The 16,671-nt window shown below is 41.2% G+C and overlaps 1 protein-coding gene across 1 annotated transcript in view; it reads left to right on the top strand.

Annotated features, from left to right (window-relative positions):
• Positions 1 to 16,671, top strand: part of NME8 (NME/NM23 family member 8) — a 39,056-nt gene that overhangs the window by 1,629 nt on the left and 20,756 nt on the right. The window contains exons 5-9 of the mRNA XM_080665055.1: positions 3,379 to 3,450; positions 7,234 to 7,350; positions 12,780 to 12,846; positions 13,601 to 13,674; positions 16,323 to 16,415. Coding sequence (XP_080521181.1) covers positions 3,379 to 3,450; positions 7,234 to 7,350; positions 12,780 to 12,846; positions 13,601 to 13,674; positions 16,323 to 16,415 — 423 coding nt within the window. The remainder of the gene's footprint in view (positions 1 to 3,378; positions 3,451 to 7,233; positions 7,351 to 12,779; positions 12,847 to 13,600; positions 13,675 to 16,322; positions 16,416 to 16,671) is intronic.

Genomic DNA, 16,671 nt, shown 5'->3' with positions numbered 1-16,671 from the left:
CATTTACCAGGTAGCAATTTTCCAATGATAGTGATTTTCATTTATTTGCCACCCAAGGGATTAAAATATTATAGCCAAACTCATTGGAACTCATTGTACTTTTCAATGTATCCACATTAAATTATTAACTACTTAGAGCTTTGTTATCTAATACTAGAGGCACGGTGCACAAAATTCGTGCACGGGGGTGGGGGAGGGTGGTGTCCCTCAGCACAGCTTGCACCCTCTCCAATCTGGGACCCCTCGAGAGATGTCCAACTGCCCGTTTAGGCCCGATCCCTAAATGGGCAGTCGGACATCCCTCTCACAATCCAGGACTGCTGGCTTCCAACTGCTCGCCTGCCTGCCTTCCTGATTGCCCCTAACCGCTTCTGCCTGCCAGCCTGATCACCCCCTAACCACTCCCCTGCCAGCCTGATTGATGCCTAACTGCTCCCCTGCCAGCCTGATTGCCCCTAACTGCCCTCCCCTGCAGGCCTGGTCACCCCTAACTGCCTTCCCCTGCAGGCCTGGTCACCCCTAACTGCCCTCCCCTGCAGGCTTGATTGCCCCCAACTGCCCTCCCTTGAAGGCCTGGTCCCTCCCAACTGCCCTCCCCTGCTGGCTATCTTGTGGAGGCCATCTTGTGTCCACATGGGGGCAGCCATCTTGTGTGTTGGAGTGACTGTCAATTTGCATATTACTCTTTTATTAGATAGGATGGTGGCCACTAGGCATAAGTGTCTTTTGAACATTGAAATATGCTAATGTGACTTAGAAACTGAATTTTTATTTTGAATTAATGTATTTAAATTAGAAAACTATATTCAATTCAATTATTGTAAGACTTTTAAAGTTGTTTGTGAAAACTTGGGTATGTGAATCTACTTTTTTATTAACTGTAAATTTTATGAAATCAAATTAGATTATGATTAAAATTTAGCCCATAAATTGAGATGTACCCTAAGTGTAAAATACACACTAGATTTTGAAAACTTAGTATGAAGAAAAGAATGTGAACTGTCTCAATAATGTTTACATTGATCACATGTTAAAATGATCATATTTTGGATATATTATCATATAAGAAAGTTGTATCATTAAATATATTACAATATTAGTTTCACCTGTTTCTTTTTAGTTTTTCAATGTGGCTACTAGAAAATTTAGAAGTATAACTGTGGCTCACATTCTGTTTCCATTGGGCAGAAACATGCCCAAACCACCTAGACCTAAGATGCAGAAGCAGATAACTAATTACATCATCTTTACTCCCTATCTCTAAAATGCATATCCCTGAAGCAAACACGAAACCTCAACACATTGCATGTTTCAGGCCTTCCTTGACCCCTCCCAACCCAGACCTTGGGATGAGATTGCTCACTGTCATCAACCTGTGTTTGACTGTCCTTTCCATAAATAAGAAGTCTCAAACTTAGGAACTCACCTCTTACTATTTTTTTTATCTTCAAGACGTAAGTGGCAAAGAACCAAAAAGAAAAAGAAAAAAAAGTAAAATAAAATGAGAGAGTTAGTGGCTATAGACAATCCTTAAATCTTTTTGTCTAGAAAAGTTTTAAAAATCCCATATAATAAAAGCCTAATATGCAAATCAACTGAACTATGGAATGACTGGTGGAACGACCAGTCGCTATGACATGCACTGACCACCAGGGGGCAGATGCTCAACACAGGAGCTGCCCTCAGCCCAGGCCCCAGGCCAGCCAAGGCAGGTGCCTTTGGGGGCCCCCTGATCGCCCCACTGGTCACCCCACAGATTGGCCCTGATCACTGGCCAGGCCTAGGGACGAATTTCGTGCACCATACCTCTAGTATATATATATATATATATATATATATATATATATATATATATATATATATATATTTTAGAGAGAGAAAGAGAAACATTGATGTGAGAGAGAAACATCGATTGGTTGCCTCCCACACACACCCCAACCAGGGATGGAACCTGCAACCTAGGTATGTGTCCTGACTGGGAATCGAGCTCACAATCCTTCCGTGCATGGGACGATGCTCCAATCAACTGAGCCACACTGGCCAGGGAGGGCCCTTGTAGTGCTTTAAAAGGCAGCTTTCCATAACAACCTGCTTTGCCCTAAAGAGTCAGAACTACCCGAATGGGGCTGGAATGTGATTCTAAAGTAGATCTTTGGCAGGGAGCAAAACCTAACTTCAGAGGACAGAGAATGGGGTCTAAAGGGAATTAGCACATGCAGTAGAAAATGGGTTGGTATAAGCAGATAAAAGACAGTATCAGAAGGATCTAACAGCTGGCAAATGGATCACAGACCATCAAGCATCATCAGAAAATTCTATTAATCCTGTGTTGTTAGGCTCCTAACTCAGCACACACAGCTCAGAGCTGTGTGAGGATACAGGCCTGAGGTTTATGACTGTCCTCCCAGCAGCACCCAAACCAGACGGAACACCTCAGCCTACTCTACAGGCATCAGTTCCATGACTATGTCTATCCCACTGGGAAGTGCTAGTAGTCTTTCCAAAATATGCCTAACTACCATACTTGCATCTGTTAAATTTAACCAAAAAAAAAAAAAAAATGTGTGCATTGTCCTTGAGTGGTTTCTGTTCTGTTATGTTTGAGCACATTCAACAATAGTATATTCACATAAATTGATGCTGTTTTTATACGACTTCTAAAGGGTAAAGGAAATGAATTCCTGGTTTCCAAACCTCCATTGTAAACAATGGACAGTCGCCCTCTGCTGGATATTTTACTTTCTGCAGGTAGCCAAGGAAAGGGGACCTTTCTGAACTTGTAAATTTAAATCCAAAATTAAGACCTATGACATTGATTACCTTTTACATCACCCTAAGCTGAATGGTCATATACATTTTTTCTGTTATGTGCCCTTTTAAAAGACTTGGAGACTTGTACTAACATTGTACCGATACATATAAAATTCAGTAAAAATTATTTATTGTTCTTTTATAATGTTATTAAATGCTTTACATGTTAGTGCTTTATTATGATATAAACATTGTAATGATGACATCTGATTACTTTAAAATAAAATATTTGACTTCTGTTCTTTAATATGATAGATTACTTTCTTTCAGCCTCTTTCATTCTTTTTTTGGGTGGTGGTGGTGGTGGTGGTGGTTGTGGGCGGGTACCATAAATGTGAACAGCCAGAAGTCAGGTTGAGGCCAAATGATGCAGAGCCTGACATGCCAGTGTTTGCAATTTGATCCTTAAAACAACTATAGCATACTAAGAGAATGTTGAGTAAATATAAAAATAAAATGTATGTGTATCTGTGTTTTTTTGTTTTTTATTTTTTGTATATAGTGTATCTAATGACTTGGATATAGTTTCCTATATTATCATGTGAAATATTAATATATATTTTCCAGGCTGAAGCTGACAGCATTTTGACCTTGCAGCCATTTAGAGATAATTGTGAACCTATTTTTCTTTTTAGTGTTGTAAGTATAATATTTATTTTCTCAAATGTATTATCAGATTCCAATTTCTAGTTAAAGAGCAAGTAGCATTATAAAATTACCACAGAACTCTTCTGGTGAAAGTCATTATAGATTTTTTACTTCATCTTTGCTTATCAATTAATATATTTTATATAACCTGACTTCCAGGAGCTAATAATGGAGAGATTAGACTACCACACACTGAGCTGATCAGTGTGTGGTAGTCTAAGAAATAATCAGACAACCTGGCCGGTGGTGCTCAGTGGTTGAGTGTTGACCTATGAACCAAAAGGTCACGGTTCAATTAAGGATCAGGGCACATGCCTGGGTTGCGATCCGCAACGGGAAGTGTGCAGGAGGCAGCGAATCAATGATTCTCTCTCATCATTGATGTTTCTATCTCCCTCTTCCTTCCTCTCTGAAATCAATAAAAAAATATATTTTTTAAAAAAATAATCAGACATTTGTATGATGAATTATTATTTACAGGAGTGAAAAATTGGAAATTTCTTAGATACCCAGTAGGAGAGATTTGGTTATAAATATTCATATATACCAATCCAAGGAAATAGCTGTGTGATCACTATTTTGTAATACATATTACTTCTATCTCTGTATTTACAAATGAAGACAGAAAGTGCATTCATCAGACTCTTAATGGGGAAAGGATGCATAATTTCACTTTTCTTCTTTATACTTTTCTATATTTTCCAAATATTCTCTGGTGAACACACAACTTTAATAATCAGAAGACCATAGTAAGTGCTATTTTCTAAGAGGAGAGTACACAGTTAAGTGCTAACTTGTGTGACAAGAGTGTGGCTGCTACGGAGCTAGAGACCTGGGCGGGGGGGGGGGGGGGGTAAGGAAAGGCCTCGCACAGAGGGCAAGGACCTCCTCTGCTGCTGGGTACTTCAATTCTCATCTTTTCTATTAAAAAGAATGACTTAAAAACACTTCTTGGATATAACTTTTCCCTTCTGTTAAATAATACTCTTGCAATGACTTCATTACTGGATTCATTGAGTTTACAGTTGCATTGCAGATCTGGATCTGTAGGATTTGATGAATGAGATCAGGGGTCAGCCAGCTTCCTCTGTAAAGGGCCAGATACTAAGTATTTTCAGCTTTGCCGAAATACTGGCTCTGCGTTGGGTCATAGTTTGCTGACCCCTGGCCTGGAATTTGTTTAGGGAACCAGAATGAGTAACTGCATGAAGCAGGAAGGGGCTTAAGCTAATGGGACCATGAGGAGACTCTAGCAGCAGCAGCAGCAGTTAGGAGCATGGGACTGAGGAAGAAAGACTGGAGCTCTGGGATGGCCACCACCTGCCAAGTTAGCCAGGCCTGGTCAGTAGACCTTAAACGGACCATCCAGTCAACATTCTTTTATCTGCAACCACATCCTTCTAATGCTCAGATATTTTTTTCTGACCCATTTCTCTAGTTCTCCCCCATCTTTCAAACCCTTCTCCCGTGTGACATCTGGAATTGACGTAAGCAGTTGTCTGGCTTCTAAGAACTTCACCCACGGCTCTGAGCTTTTGTTCCACTTCCTTGACTTTCCTTAAGTCAGGTTCCTGACTTAGGGCATTTCCTCTGCTGCCCAGAACTGTTTTCTCAGATTGTTCTTGAGGCCAGGAGTAGACTTGATGTTTCTTTATTTTTTACTACAATAAACTTCTTTTCCTTATTTGTTGGAAGCCCACTCAATTTGGTTCATTCTCCCCCACCTTACTCCTGTCATTTACTGACGACATGAGCTTGTGGCTTAAAGTCTTCATTTCGCACCCAAGTCCTGCCATCACGATGGGACTTCAGTATCTACACTGACACCCTACCCAATATCCTGGACTCTCAATTTTTTTTTAATCTTCACCCAAGGTTATATTTTTATTGATATTTAAAGAGAGAGGAAGGGGGAGAGAGAGAGAGAGAGAGAGAGAGAGAGAGAGAGAGAGACATTGATTTGTTGCCTTCCATATGCGCTCTGACCGAGGATCGAACCCACAACCTAGGTATGTGCCCTGACCAGGAATCAAACCTGCACCTTTTGAGGTACATATGGGTCAGCACTCCAACCAACTGCACCCCCTGGCCAGGACTGGACTCTCAATTCTTGACCACCTAACTTTCAATGAACTTTTCTTGCAGTGCACCTCATTCAGTCACTCCTGCGTTTATGCCTCCGACTTTGTTATCACTTATGCTCCATATTTATAAGCATTAGGAGCCTCAATCTGTAACCACTAAACTATCATCAAGTCCATTGTTAGTTTATTCAAATATTCCCACAATGGCCCATTGCATTGGCCAGCATTCTTAGCTGACGACAAATTCTTTCCAGCAAGTTTCATCAGGAAGGGCTGTTTCAAGGGACATTAGAAAGCTCATGGAATTGTTGGAAAGTTCCTTTTAATGGGAAATGGTAATTAGAATGTCAGGTTTCATTTAAGCCTTTCTCAACTAGATCCTTCTCATTGGCCTTTGACTATGAGTAAGTCTTTCCAATTAAAATAGAATACTTCTTTTTGATACCATTTCCTTCCCCAGCTTCCATCCATCTCTCTCCTTTAGTTCACAGCTACGTTTCTCAGAAGAGTTTTTATGTTTATTTTTACTCCATTACTTCGCATCCCATTAACTTCACACCCATTCAATCTGTCTAACTTCTGTCTGATTATTCCACCAAATTTACTGTTGCTAATGTATCCAATTGCCAGCTTATTGCTAAATATAATGAATACTTTTAGGTCTTCATCATACTGTACCTCTCAACTGTATTGAATACAGTGACCAACCAAGTTGTCCTTTGGAAACATTTGCTTCTTCTTCTTCTTCTTCTTTTTTTTTTGTGTGTGTGGCTTGGTTTTTCTTTTGCCTTCTCAGATGCTATTCCCTCTCCATCTCCTTTGCAGATTTATCTTTCTTTACTCAGCTGTTAAATATTAACTTTATCATGCCATATACTTTACTCAGAAAATCTCCTCCACACACAGTTTCAGTTGTCACCTCTGATATATCAATAACTCAAGTTTACATCTTCAGCTAAACCCTGTGCTTGAGCTCCAGACTTGAGTGTCTAATGGTGCCTTGACATTTCCCCTTGGTTGTCCCAAGGGCATCTCACAATGAACTGATCCAATCCTCCCTCTCTCCAGAAAACATGGTCTTCTAGTGTTGCCTCTTTGGGTAAATAACATCTTAATTGATCCAGTTTCTCAAGCCAGAACAGAAAGTTGTCTTAGCGACTTCTCTTTACATCATACCCACTCTACACCAGACCTTGGACCTATCAATTTTACCACCCAAGTTTTCCTCACACTATCTGTGTGTGTGTGTGTTTGTTTTTTTTTTTCCATCTCATCACTGCCAGAGACTGAGCAACCATCTCTCTCATCATCACCTCTAGAATAGCTTCTAACTTGTATATCTTCTCCTGTTCTCCCTCTAATCCTTCACATGTAGGTGAAATGATCTTAACAAACAATAGTTTTAATCATGGTCACTGCCTCTGTTTAAATATTCTGAAGGCTTCCCAGTGCAGTTAGGCTAAAACCCAGAGGAACTGAACTGGTGACCTATTGGTGCATGGGTTGACACTCAACCACTGTGCCACACTGGCCAGGCACGGAAACCTTATTTTTAAATGGCTAATACAATTGCTAAGAAAGGAATGGTGGAAATATGGGTCAGGGTGGGGTTACTTAGTTTAGTTGAAGTGTTCATTTTTGACTTACCTTGAAAATGAATGTTTCCTTCATGTTTTCTTTTCCTTTATAGAATGGCAAAATTATTGCAAAGATTGAAGGCGCAAACGCACCACTTGTTAATCAAACAATTATTAACTTGGTGAATGATGAGAGGAAAATTGCAGCAGGTGAAATGGTTCGCCCTCAGGTAATACTTCGCACTCCTGGCTATTTCGTGTTTTAAAATAGCTATGGCATCTTTTTTGTTATTTTCCTAAAGCACTTTCCTTAATTCTGTAACTATTTAGGTTATCTAAATGTTGCAGTTTCTGGGAAGTATCTTGGCAATATGAATTAAAGGCCCTAAAAGACACAGGTATCCTTTGAGCAATTACACTCCCAATAAATTTTCCTAAGAAGATAATGACAAATATAGAAAAGAATGCTATTTCAGTGTTGTCTGTTATTAAACACTAGGGGCCCAGTGCACGAATTTGTGCACCTTAAAAGGACCTGGGGGCACGGGGGGGGGGGGGGGTGGTGGTCCTTGGCCCATCCTCCAGGCATCCACCCAGACTCTCCCACCGTGGGCCCCGATTCCCTGCTTGCTGGCAGCCCCGCTCCCGCAGCCGCTGCTCCCATATGCTGATGGCGTCAGCCCCACTCGCACCCGCTGATGGCATGGAGTGATTGGGGCTGGTGCTAGCAGTGGGTGGGACTGGCGGCTGCTGCCCCGATTGTCTCTCAGGAGCAGGGGGAGGTGGAGAAGCCCTCAAGTATGATTGGGGCTGGTAGCCATCGCTTGCACCTGCTGACAGCGCTGAGTGATTGGGACTGGCGCTGGGGGCCGGCAGCAGGTGCGAGCGGCAGCTCTGACACTGGCTGCAGGTGTGAGTGGGGCCAGCGCTAGCAGCAAGTGTGAGTGCCAGCAAAGAATTGTCAGTAACCACCAGAGGCTCGCCTCGATGACAGCGACCAGTGCCCCATCTTGGTCTGGTGCCCCACTCACCTGCTCCACCATCCCACCCCAGCCAACACCAGCTATGTTCTGTGCTCTGCCACCTGCTGCCGACGCCTGTCATGTTCCATGCGGGCCCCCTGATGGCCAGTGCACGTCATAGCATCATAGCGACTGGTTGTTCGGTTGTTCTGTTATTCGGTCTATTTGCATATTAGGGTTTTATATATATAGATAGATTTGGAATTAGGCAACAGAGAAGATGGCGGTGGAGTAGGTAGATCTTGCTTGCACCTTCTGCTGGAACCAAACTAGAAGTAAAATGCAATTAGGGAACATTCACTCTGAATTAGCAACTGAAGACTAGTTAAAGAGGAGATTTTTTTAAACAAGGAAAAGCAGAAACTACCTTGGGACTGGTAAGAAGAGCAGGGGTCATGAGAAAGGATGGCCTGGCTCCCAGGGGCAGCAGCCCAAGAGTGCGGAGGGATATCTCGGCTGCAGGGGGCATAGAGGGATTGCCCCAAGAGGAGTGAGGCCTGGACCCTATCTGAGCTTCCCATCCCTAAGTACCAGATCTGGGAATAGCCACCTATGTAGCATCCAGGGTTGAAAGGCTTGGGGCTTCTATTCACCAGGGAGAGATGAATCCTGCCAGGGACAAATCCGCTTATTTTTTAAAGGGTCAGAGTGCAGGGTTTTTGTTCACAGCCACTCACCCTAGACTTCAGCAGAGGGAGGGCAATGCAACTAGAGTCACATGAGGAGAGTCTGGGGTGGGAGGCATTGGGGAAAGACATGGGAGAGAAGCTGCCAGGATCCCTGTGCTTGGTCATCCCCACTGATACCACAGCATCTGTTTTTCCTGAGAGGCACAGTCCCTCCCATCAGCAGCAGCCTGGAGAAACTCATCCCATTTTTTGACTCCCCGCTTGCCACACCCTGCATCTCAACCCCCACTAAGGAGGCAGTAGCCAAGACCGAGTTTGGGTCTAGGGGTTGGTCAAACTCAGGGGGCATCGGTGATTGGCTTCGGGTGGAGCCATTTCCCTCCCTTTCCCAGGAATCTGAGTGGCACTCCCAGCTTCCAGCAGACCCCAATGACCTGCTTTCGAAGGGCTCCACCCTCCGGAGGTCAGGGGAATATTCTAGGCCATGGGTGGCAGCAGTTCCCAAGGTACCTAGGGACATTTGTTGACCTGCTCCTGGGCCCCATGCTGCTAACATGTGGGTCATGGAGCACAGCTTGGCCCCTCTGGTGTTTAGCCAGACTCAGCAGAGGCAGACATAAACTGTGGATCACTTGAAGCTTTGATCAGGTTGCTGAGAGCCGATTATGGACAGCTTCTGACATTGGCTAGCACCAAAGTACCCACTGCGAGGCCTGTAAATGGCACACAAAATAGTCAGCCTCATACAACATAAGCACAAGATCCAAAGGGAGATCTCAGCAGGCACTAAACACCCCAACACCTCAGTTTGTTCTTGTTCATTCTTTTCTTTATTTTTTATTACTTTATTATTGTTTTTTTCTTTTATATCTCTTATTTTTTCTTTCCTTTTATTATTCTATGTTTTCTCTTTTTTTTCTTAAAATTCTTCTCTTATTTTTTCTCTCCTTTTCTTTTATACTGTTTTCTTTTCCTATGCTTTATCCTTATATTTTTCTCTCCCTTTCACCTTTCATATTTGTTTTTCTTTCCCTTTTTATTCTCATATTCTGCTTTTTTTCTCTTTTATTACTCTTGTGCTCTTTTCTCTTTCCTAAATCATTTTTTCTTTTGCAGTTGTTCCTGTTGTAGCTGTTGGGTTCTTTTGCATGGTTTTTCTTTTGTTCTGTCAGCATCTTAAACAGCTCACATGATGTGGTCGGGGTTGAGCTTTAAAGTCATCCAGCCTGAGGGGATTCCACCCACAAATAGGACAAAGACAAGACCCAATTATAACAGGAGAGCCAATTAACCCACACAAGGAAATCCCTAGAGCATCCAGCTAAAGAGATAAAAGAAACTGCATGACTGAGTCCCACAGGAAACTTAACACATAAGGACAATAAACAACGACAATAAAAAACACAGGATTGTTTCAGTGAAGTTTGGGACAACATGAAAGGTAACAATATCCACCCCAATATCATAGGGGTACCAGAAGGAGAAGAAAGAGCAAAAAGAGTAGAAAACCAGTTTGAAGAATTAATGACAGAAAACTTCTCTAATCTGGTGAAAGGAAAGGTCATACAAGTTCAGGAAGCACTGAGTCCCAATCAAGATGCACTCAAAGAGATCCACACCAACATACATCATAATTAAAATGGCAAAAGTTAAAGACAAAGAGATAATCATAAAGGCAGCAAGAGAGAAACAGAGAGTTTCCATAAAGCTATCAGCTGATTTAAAAAAAAAATCCCCAAAACAGAAAGCATCACTATATCCCAGAAGGGATTGGCATGAAGTATTCAAAGTAATGAAAAGCAAGGACCAGAACTTGAGACTACTCTATCCAGCAAGGATATCATTTAAAATTGAAGGTGAAATAAAGAGATTCCCAGAAAAAAAGGAAAAGGCTAAAAGAGTTCATTACCACCAAACCAGCATTGCAAACAATGTTAAGTTAAAGGGACAGCTTTAAGAAGAAAAAGAGAGAGGAACATAGGTATAAAGAAAAAAGTGGCAATAAATAAGTACCTATCAATAATAACTTTAAATGAAAATGGATTAATGTTCCAATAAAAAAACACAGGATACCTGAATGGATAAGAAAACATGACCCATATATATTCTATCTATAAGAGACTTATCTCAGAACAAAAGATTCACAAAGACTGAAAGTGAAGGGATGGAAAAAGGTAGTCCATGCAAATGGAAAAAAAAAAGCTGGGGTAACAATCTGACAAAATAGACTTCAAAACAAAGGCCATAAAAAGAGACAAAGTTATTTATTCTCTTTCCAAAACAATGTTTATATATAAACTAGAGACCTGGGGCACGAAATTTGTGGACTGGAGGAGTGTGTGAGGGGGCAGGTCCCTCAGCCCAGCCTGCACCCTCTTGCAGTCTGGGACCTATTGGGGGATGTCTGCCTGCCGGCTTAGGCCCAATCTCCCCGGGGATCAGGCCTAAGCTGGAAGTGAGACATCCCTCTCACAGTTTGGGGCTCTTGCAGTCCGAGACCCCTCGCTCCTTACCACCGCCTGCAGCGGAGACGGGAGAGGCTCTTGCCACTGCCACTGCACTTGCCAGCCATGAGCCTGGCTTCTGGCTGAGCGGCACTCTTCCTGTGGGAGCACACTGACCACCAGGGGGCAGCTCCTGCATTGAGTGTCTGCCCCCTGGTGGTCAGTGTGCATCAGAGTGACCGGTAGTTCTGGTCTTTCCACTGTAAAGGTTGCTTAGGCTTTTATTATTATAGATATATACAGAATCACAGAAGCACTTTCAGAGCTTCTCAAGTAATGAAGACGCTCACTACTGCCCCCATCCGTTCCAGTATTTTACTCTATAGTAGGCAATGAACTATTGTTTTGAGCAAGACTTTTTTTTTTTTAAGTTAAGGTGTTATCTTTCTGTTTCTAATTTACTAATAGTAATAGTCAGGAATGGATTTTGAAACTTATCAAATACTCTTTTGATTTTTTAATTAGGTATTTACTAGAGGCCTGGTACACAAAATTCGTACATGGGGGGGGGGGTCCCTCAGCCTGGCCTGCACCCTCTCCAATCTGGGACCCCTCGGACCTAAATGTCAGTCGGACATCCCTCTCACACTCCAGGACTGTTGACTCCTAACTGCTCTCCTGCCTGCCTGCCTGATTGCCATTAACTGCTTCTGCCTGCCAGCCTAATTGCCCCCTAACTGCTCCTCTGCCTGCCTGATTGCCCCCAACTTCCCTCCCCTGCAGGCCTGGCCACCCCCAGCTGCCATCCCCTGCAGGCCTGGTCCCCCCGCAACTGCCCTCCCCTGCTTGCCCAATTGTCCCCAACTGCCCTCCCCTGCTGGCCATCTTGTGGCAGCCTTCTTTTGGTGGCCATCTTGTTTTTTTGTTTTTTGTTTTTTTAAAAAATATTTTTTATTGTTTTTTTACAGAGAAGGAAGGGAGAGGGATAGAGAGTTAGAAACATCGATGAGAGAGAAACATCGATCAGCTGCCTCCTGCACACCCCCTACTGGGGATGTGCCCGCAACGAAGGTACATGCCCTTGACCGGAATCGAACCTGGGACCCTTGAGTCCACAGGCCCACGCTCTATACATTGAGCCAAACCGACTAGGGCTGGTGGCCATCTTGTGGTGGTCATCTTGTGGTGGCCATCTTGTGATGACATGAGGGCATCCTGCGAGGATGCAAAGACTACATAGGCTTTTATTAGTATAGATTGTTTTCTTGTTAATATATGCTTCTTTCTTATTTTGTTCCTTGTACTCTCTTTAAGTTTTAATTTTTTTAACTATTTTCATAAGTATATATGCATTATTTATGGTAGTTCCCCTACCCTACCTATTTTAAATATTCTTTATCCTATTTTAGTGGAAAGCTTGGGAAAAGCAGCGTTAGATAAATGCAGGCACATTTCCACTTTACCTTTTATCCCTTGAATTATACATATTTATCAGAAATAAAATTTCTAAAAATTCACTACCACATTCAAATGTAATTGTTTTATTTGCATTTTTCTTCCATAGTATCATGAAATTGCACTTGTAGACTCAAATGCAGATAATGCTGGGAAGGCATCCAAAGAATCTATTGGTAAGAAAATTTAAAGTGATGGCAAGGGATTTGTAGTACATGGATGCTCACCACAGCATCACCTAAAGTAGCAAAGAGCTGGTAATAGCATCAGTGTGAATTGATAAGGAACTGGTAGGATAAATGATGATTTGTGCAATACTAGACTCAGAAAAACCTCTTCTTCCCAGCAGGCATGGCTCGGTGGTTGAGTGTCGACCTATGAATCAGGAGGTCATGGTTTGATTCCCAGTCAGGGCATATGGTCAGGGCACGTGCCCGGGTTGTGGGCTCCATCCTGTGTGGGGCGAGGCAGCCAATCAGTGATTCTCTGTCGTCATTGATGTTTCTGTTTCTCTCTCCCTTCCTTCCTCTCCCTTCCTCTCTGAAATCTATAAGGAAAAATTTTTTTAAAGAAATTTCTTTTGCTTCCCTTCCCCTTTTCTTTGCTCTCTATAGTCTGGAGCCTTTCAGGACCAGTGCCTACCTAATCTGTTTTTTGTGTTTATTTTATTTTATTTTATTTACAACTACTACTATTATTATTATTTGTACTACAAACTCTTGTGAATGTTTCTCTTGTATGCAAATGTAGGAAGTGAACCTTGATTCGAAATAGAACCTCTTGGGTAGTTGAAATGCCACAATAAGAACAAAGCTGACAATGGATAAAAATTCACTGGACATCAGTAGTTTACATTTTTAATTACTAAAACCTTCATTGTCTAGACAAAGTGCCAAGACAATGAAATTTTTCTATTTATTTTTTTCCCAGACCGAATATTCAGTATTGCTATTATCAAACCCGAGGCTAGGAATACTGGAAAAACTGTGGAAATTAAAGAAAATGTAAGTAATATTTCACAATAATAGTTTAAATTAACTGAAAAATAACAATCCCTTAATTGTCAATTTCGAGATAAGCTTATCATTTAGAGTAAAATAGAACATAATGAATTTCTGGTGCCTCGAATGGCTTTGAATGTTTTGTCTTTAAAAGGCCAGAACCACTCAGGCATCCTTATTTAAATAACTCTATTAGATTGTAGCAAATGTTTTTCATATTGGGTGAAAATTTGTTATAAGCTAACATTAGCTTGCTTTATTCCCTATATGTTATAAATGTATGGTCCTTTTTAGATACATGATAGCTTAAGGATGTATTTAATATTTTGCTTTAGAGAAAAAAATTTTAGAGAAAAATTGCATTCTAATGCAAAGGTCAACAGACATTTTCCATAAAGGGTCATTTGGTAACTATTTTCAAGTTTGTGGGGTACATGGTCTCTGTCACAACTCTGTGGTCATATGGAGAAAGCACCAGCAGACATTATGTACACAAACGGGTGTGACTATGTTCCAATAAACTTTATTTAAAAAAATAGGCAGTAGGCTAGATTTTGACTGCAAGCTATAGTTTGCTGACCCCTGAATAAAGAATTTGTGTTGAAACAACAAAATTATATTGAAATTTGAAAGAATATTGCATGTGCAGTAGAGGAGATCATATAGAGAGCTATGTCAGAAAGGGTTGGGTATTTCTTAATGAACTTCCCATCATGCATTCTTTCTTTAGCTATAGTAGCATTATCACTGATTAATGATCCATGGGTCATGGTACATATATTCTCTCTCCCAATTATGAGTTGATTCAATTGATACTTCTCTCTAAGTATAAACCGCACCCCCCTTTTTCCAGATTCTGATGTGTATGTGGGAAGGGGGACACAGACTGTACCTCAGTGCCCCATATATTACTTAACCTATATAATAAAGAGGTATATGCAAATTGACCCTTACGCCCTTGTGTCACAAGATAGCTTCCCCCCCCTCATCACAAGAGGGCCTGCAGGGGAGGGCAGTTGGGGGGGACTAGGCCTGCAGGGGAGGGCAGTTGAGGGCAACCAGGCCTGCAGGGGAGGGCAGTTAGGGGTGATCAGCCTGGCAGGGGAGGGCAGTTAGGGGTAATAGAGCCAGCAGGGGAGCAGTTAGGTGTCAATCATATTGGCACGGGAGTGGTTAGATGTCAATCAGGCCAGGGGAGTGGTTAGGGGGTGTGATCAGGCTGGCAGGCAGAGTGGTTAGGGGCAATGAGGCAGCCAGGCAGGTGAGTGGTTAGGAGCCAGCAGTCCTAGATTGTGAGAGGGATGTCCGACTAATCAGACCTAAATCGGTAGTCGGACATCCCCCGAGGGTTCCCAGATTGGAAAGGGTGCAGGCTGGGCTGAGGGACACCCCTCCCCTCCCCAGTTCATGAATTTTGTGTACCAGGCCTCTAGTATTTTATAAAGTTTTCAAAAATAATATCCATACCAATGGTTTACTGTTACTTATTCTAGTATGTTTTAATAGCTACAATAGTGAAGATTTTCAAATTATAGAGTTGTTTTAGTTGAGGCAATACTTTTAATTATCATTTCATCTGAAATTTTTTATTTTGACATACTAAACAACATTTCAGAAATGTAAATTATCAATAGCTACTACATACCTCACCTCTCTGGAATGCAGTAAAAAGCTACATAACCCACAGGGCAGAAAAAGTTTAAGAAATGTTTTAATAAAAAGAAAATGAACACACTGCATTTTTTAACTATAGCAAAGGAGAAGTTATCAAGTTTTAAAGTTGCTTGAATTTTCTTTTGTCATACACTTACTAGTAGTAACTTAACAAACATGATTTGAGTATTTAGAAATTTTTCAAATGGAATGTCAGGAAAGGAGTCACTAAGATGTAAATATAGCTCTGCAATATCAATCCAGCCCATGGAACCAGGTCAGAGCTTGCTTTAATAATAGAAGCAGAAAGAATTGGTGCTGGGTACACCCAATCAAATTGAGGTCAAATTATTGATATAATTTCATGTAATTACTAAGTTGCTTTGAATCCAGGTTACACTTTGGACTGTGTATTATTTATTATATTTCATTGTTTAGTTCCTCATTGGACTTGTTATATTAGCCTAAAAACTTCTCTTTGTTACATTTTATTATACTTGAGTGTGATATGTCATTAAATTAAATTTTCTTTAAGACAAATAAAGCATGGCTAAATCTTAAATGCTGCCCTTCCCCATAATTTGCTTATTTTTGTTGTAAGAAAATTAAAATATAATAGATCATGAGCTATAAGCTTAACAAAGTAAAGCCTTAAAAAAAAGTGATTTAAAAAATGGATGGTTAAGAAACTAATGTCTTTACAAGTGATTCAGTTAATTTTTTCATATTTTGAGGCAATTCACTTAAATAATATAGATATTGTGGTGTCTCTGGATTAAGTCTTGAAAACTTAAATACCAGAGGGCTTGACAGGGGCCTTCTGTGATATTTATTTTTGAGCCTCTTTAAATCTTGTGCCCTATTGATTGTGCTGAGGTCTTTACATGAAATACATGAAAATCTGGGTGGTATATTAAGCCTACGACACAAATGTCCTTAACTTGTTTTGCATGTGGTCCTACAACCTCTGGATCTGACTTTGTTCTCTCTCATTGAAGATTGTCAATGCAGGATTTGTCATAGAAGCAGAAGATAATAGAGTTCTCACTGAAAACCAAGTGAGGGACTTCTATAGTCAAATAGCAGAGAAGGTAAGAAAGTTTAACAAAACTCCCACTGTGTTTTCAAATACAGTACCTTCTTATAGGTTTTAGATCCTCATTATAGAAAAGCAAATGCATAAGTGTGACCAACCAAATAAGCTCCTGCTCCCCCTGTTTGTGTACATATCATGGTAATACCATAGATGGTGACTCTGGAGAAATCTCCAGCAGTCGACCAAAAGTGGGTGATCTGATTGTGTTCTTTTGGAGTGAAGACCTCATTACATTATGTCCTCTAAGACTC

The sequence above is a fragment of the Plecotus auritus genome, assembly GCF_963455305.1.
Source record: "Plecotus auritus genome assembly, chromosome: 4".
Lineage (NCBI taxonomy): Eukaryota > Metazoa > Chordata > Mammalia > Chiroptera > Vespertilionidae > Plecotus > Plecotus auritus.
Note: the sequence above shows the minus strand (reverse complement) of the source record. Positions and strands in the feature narration are given on the sequence as shown.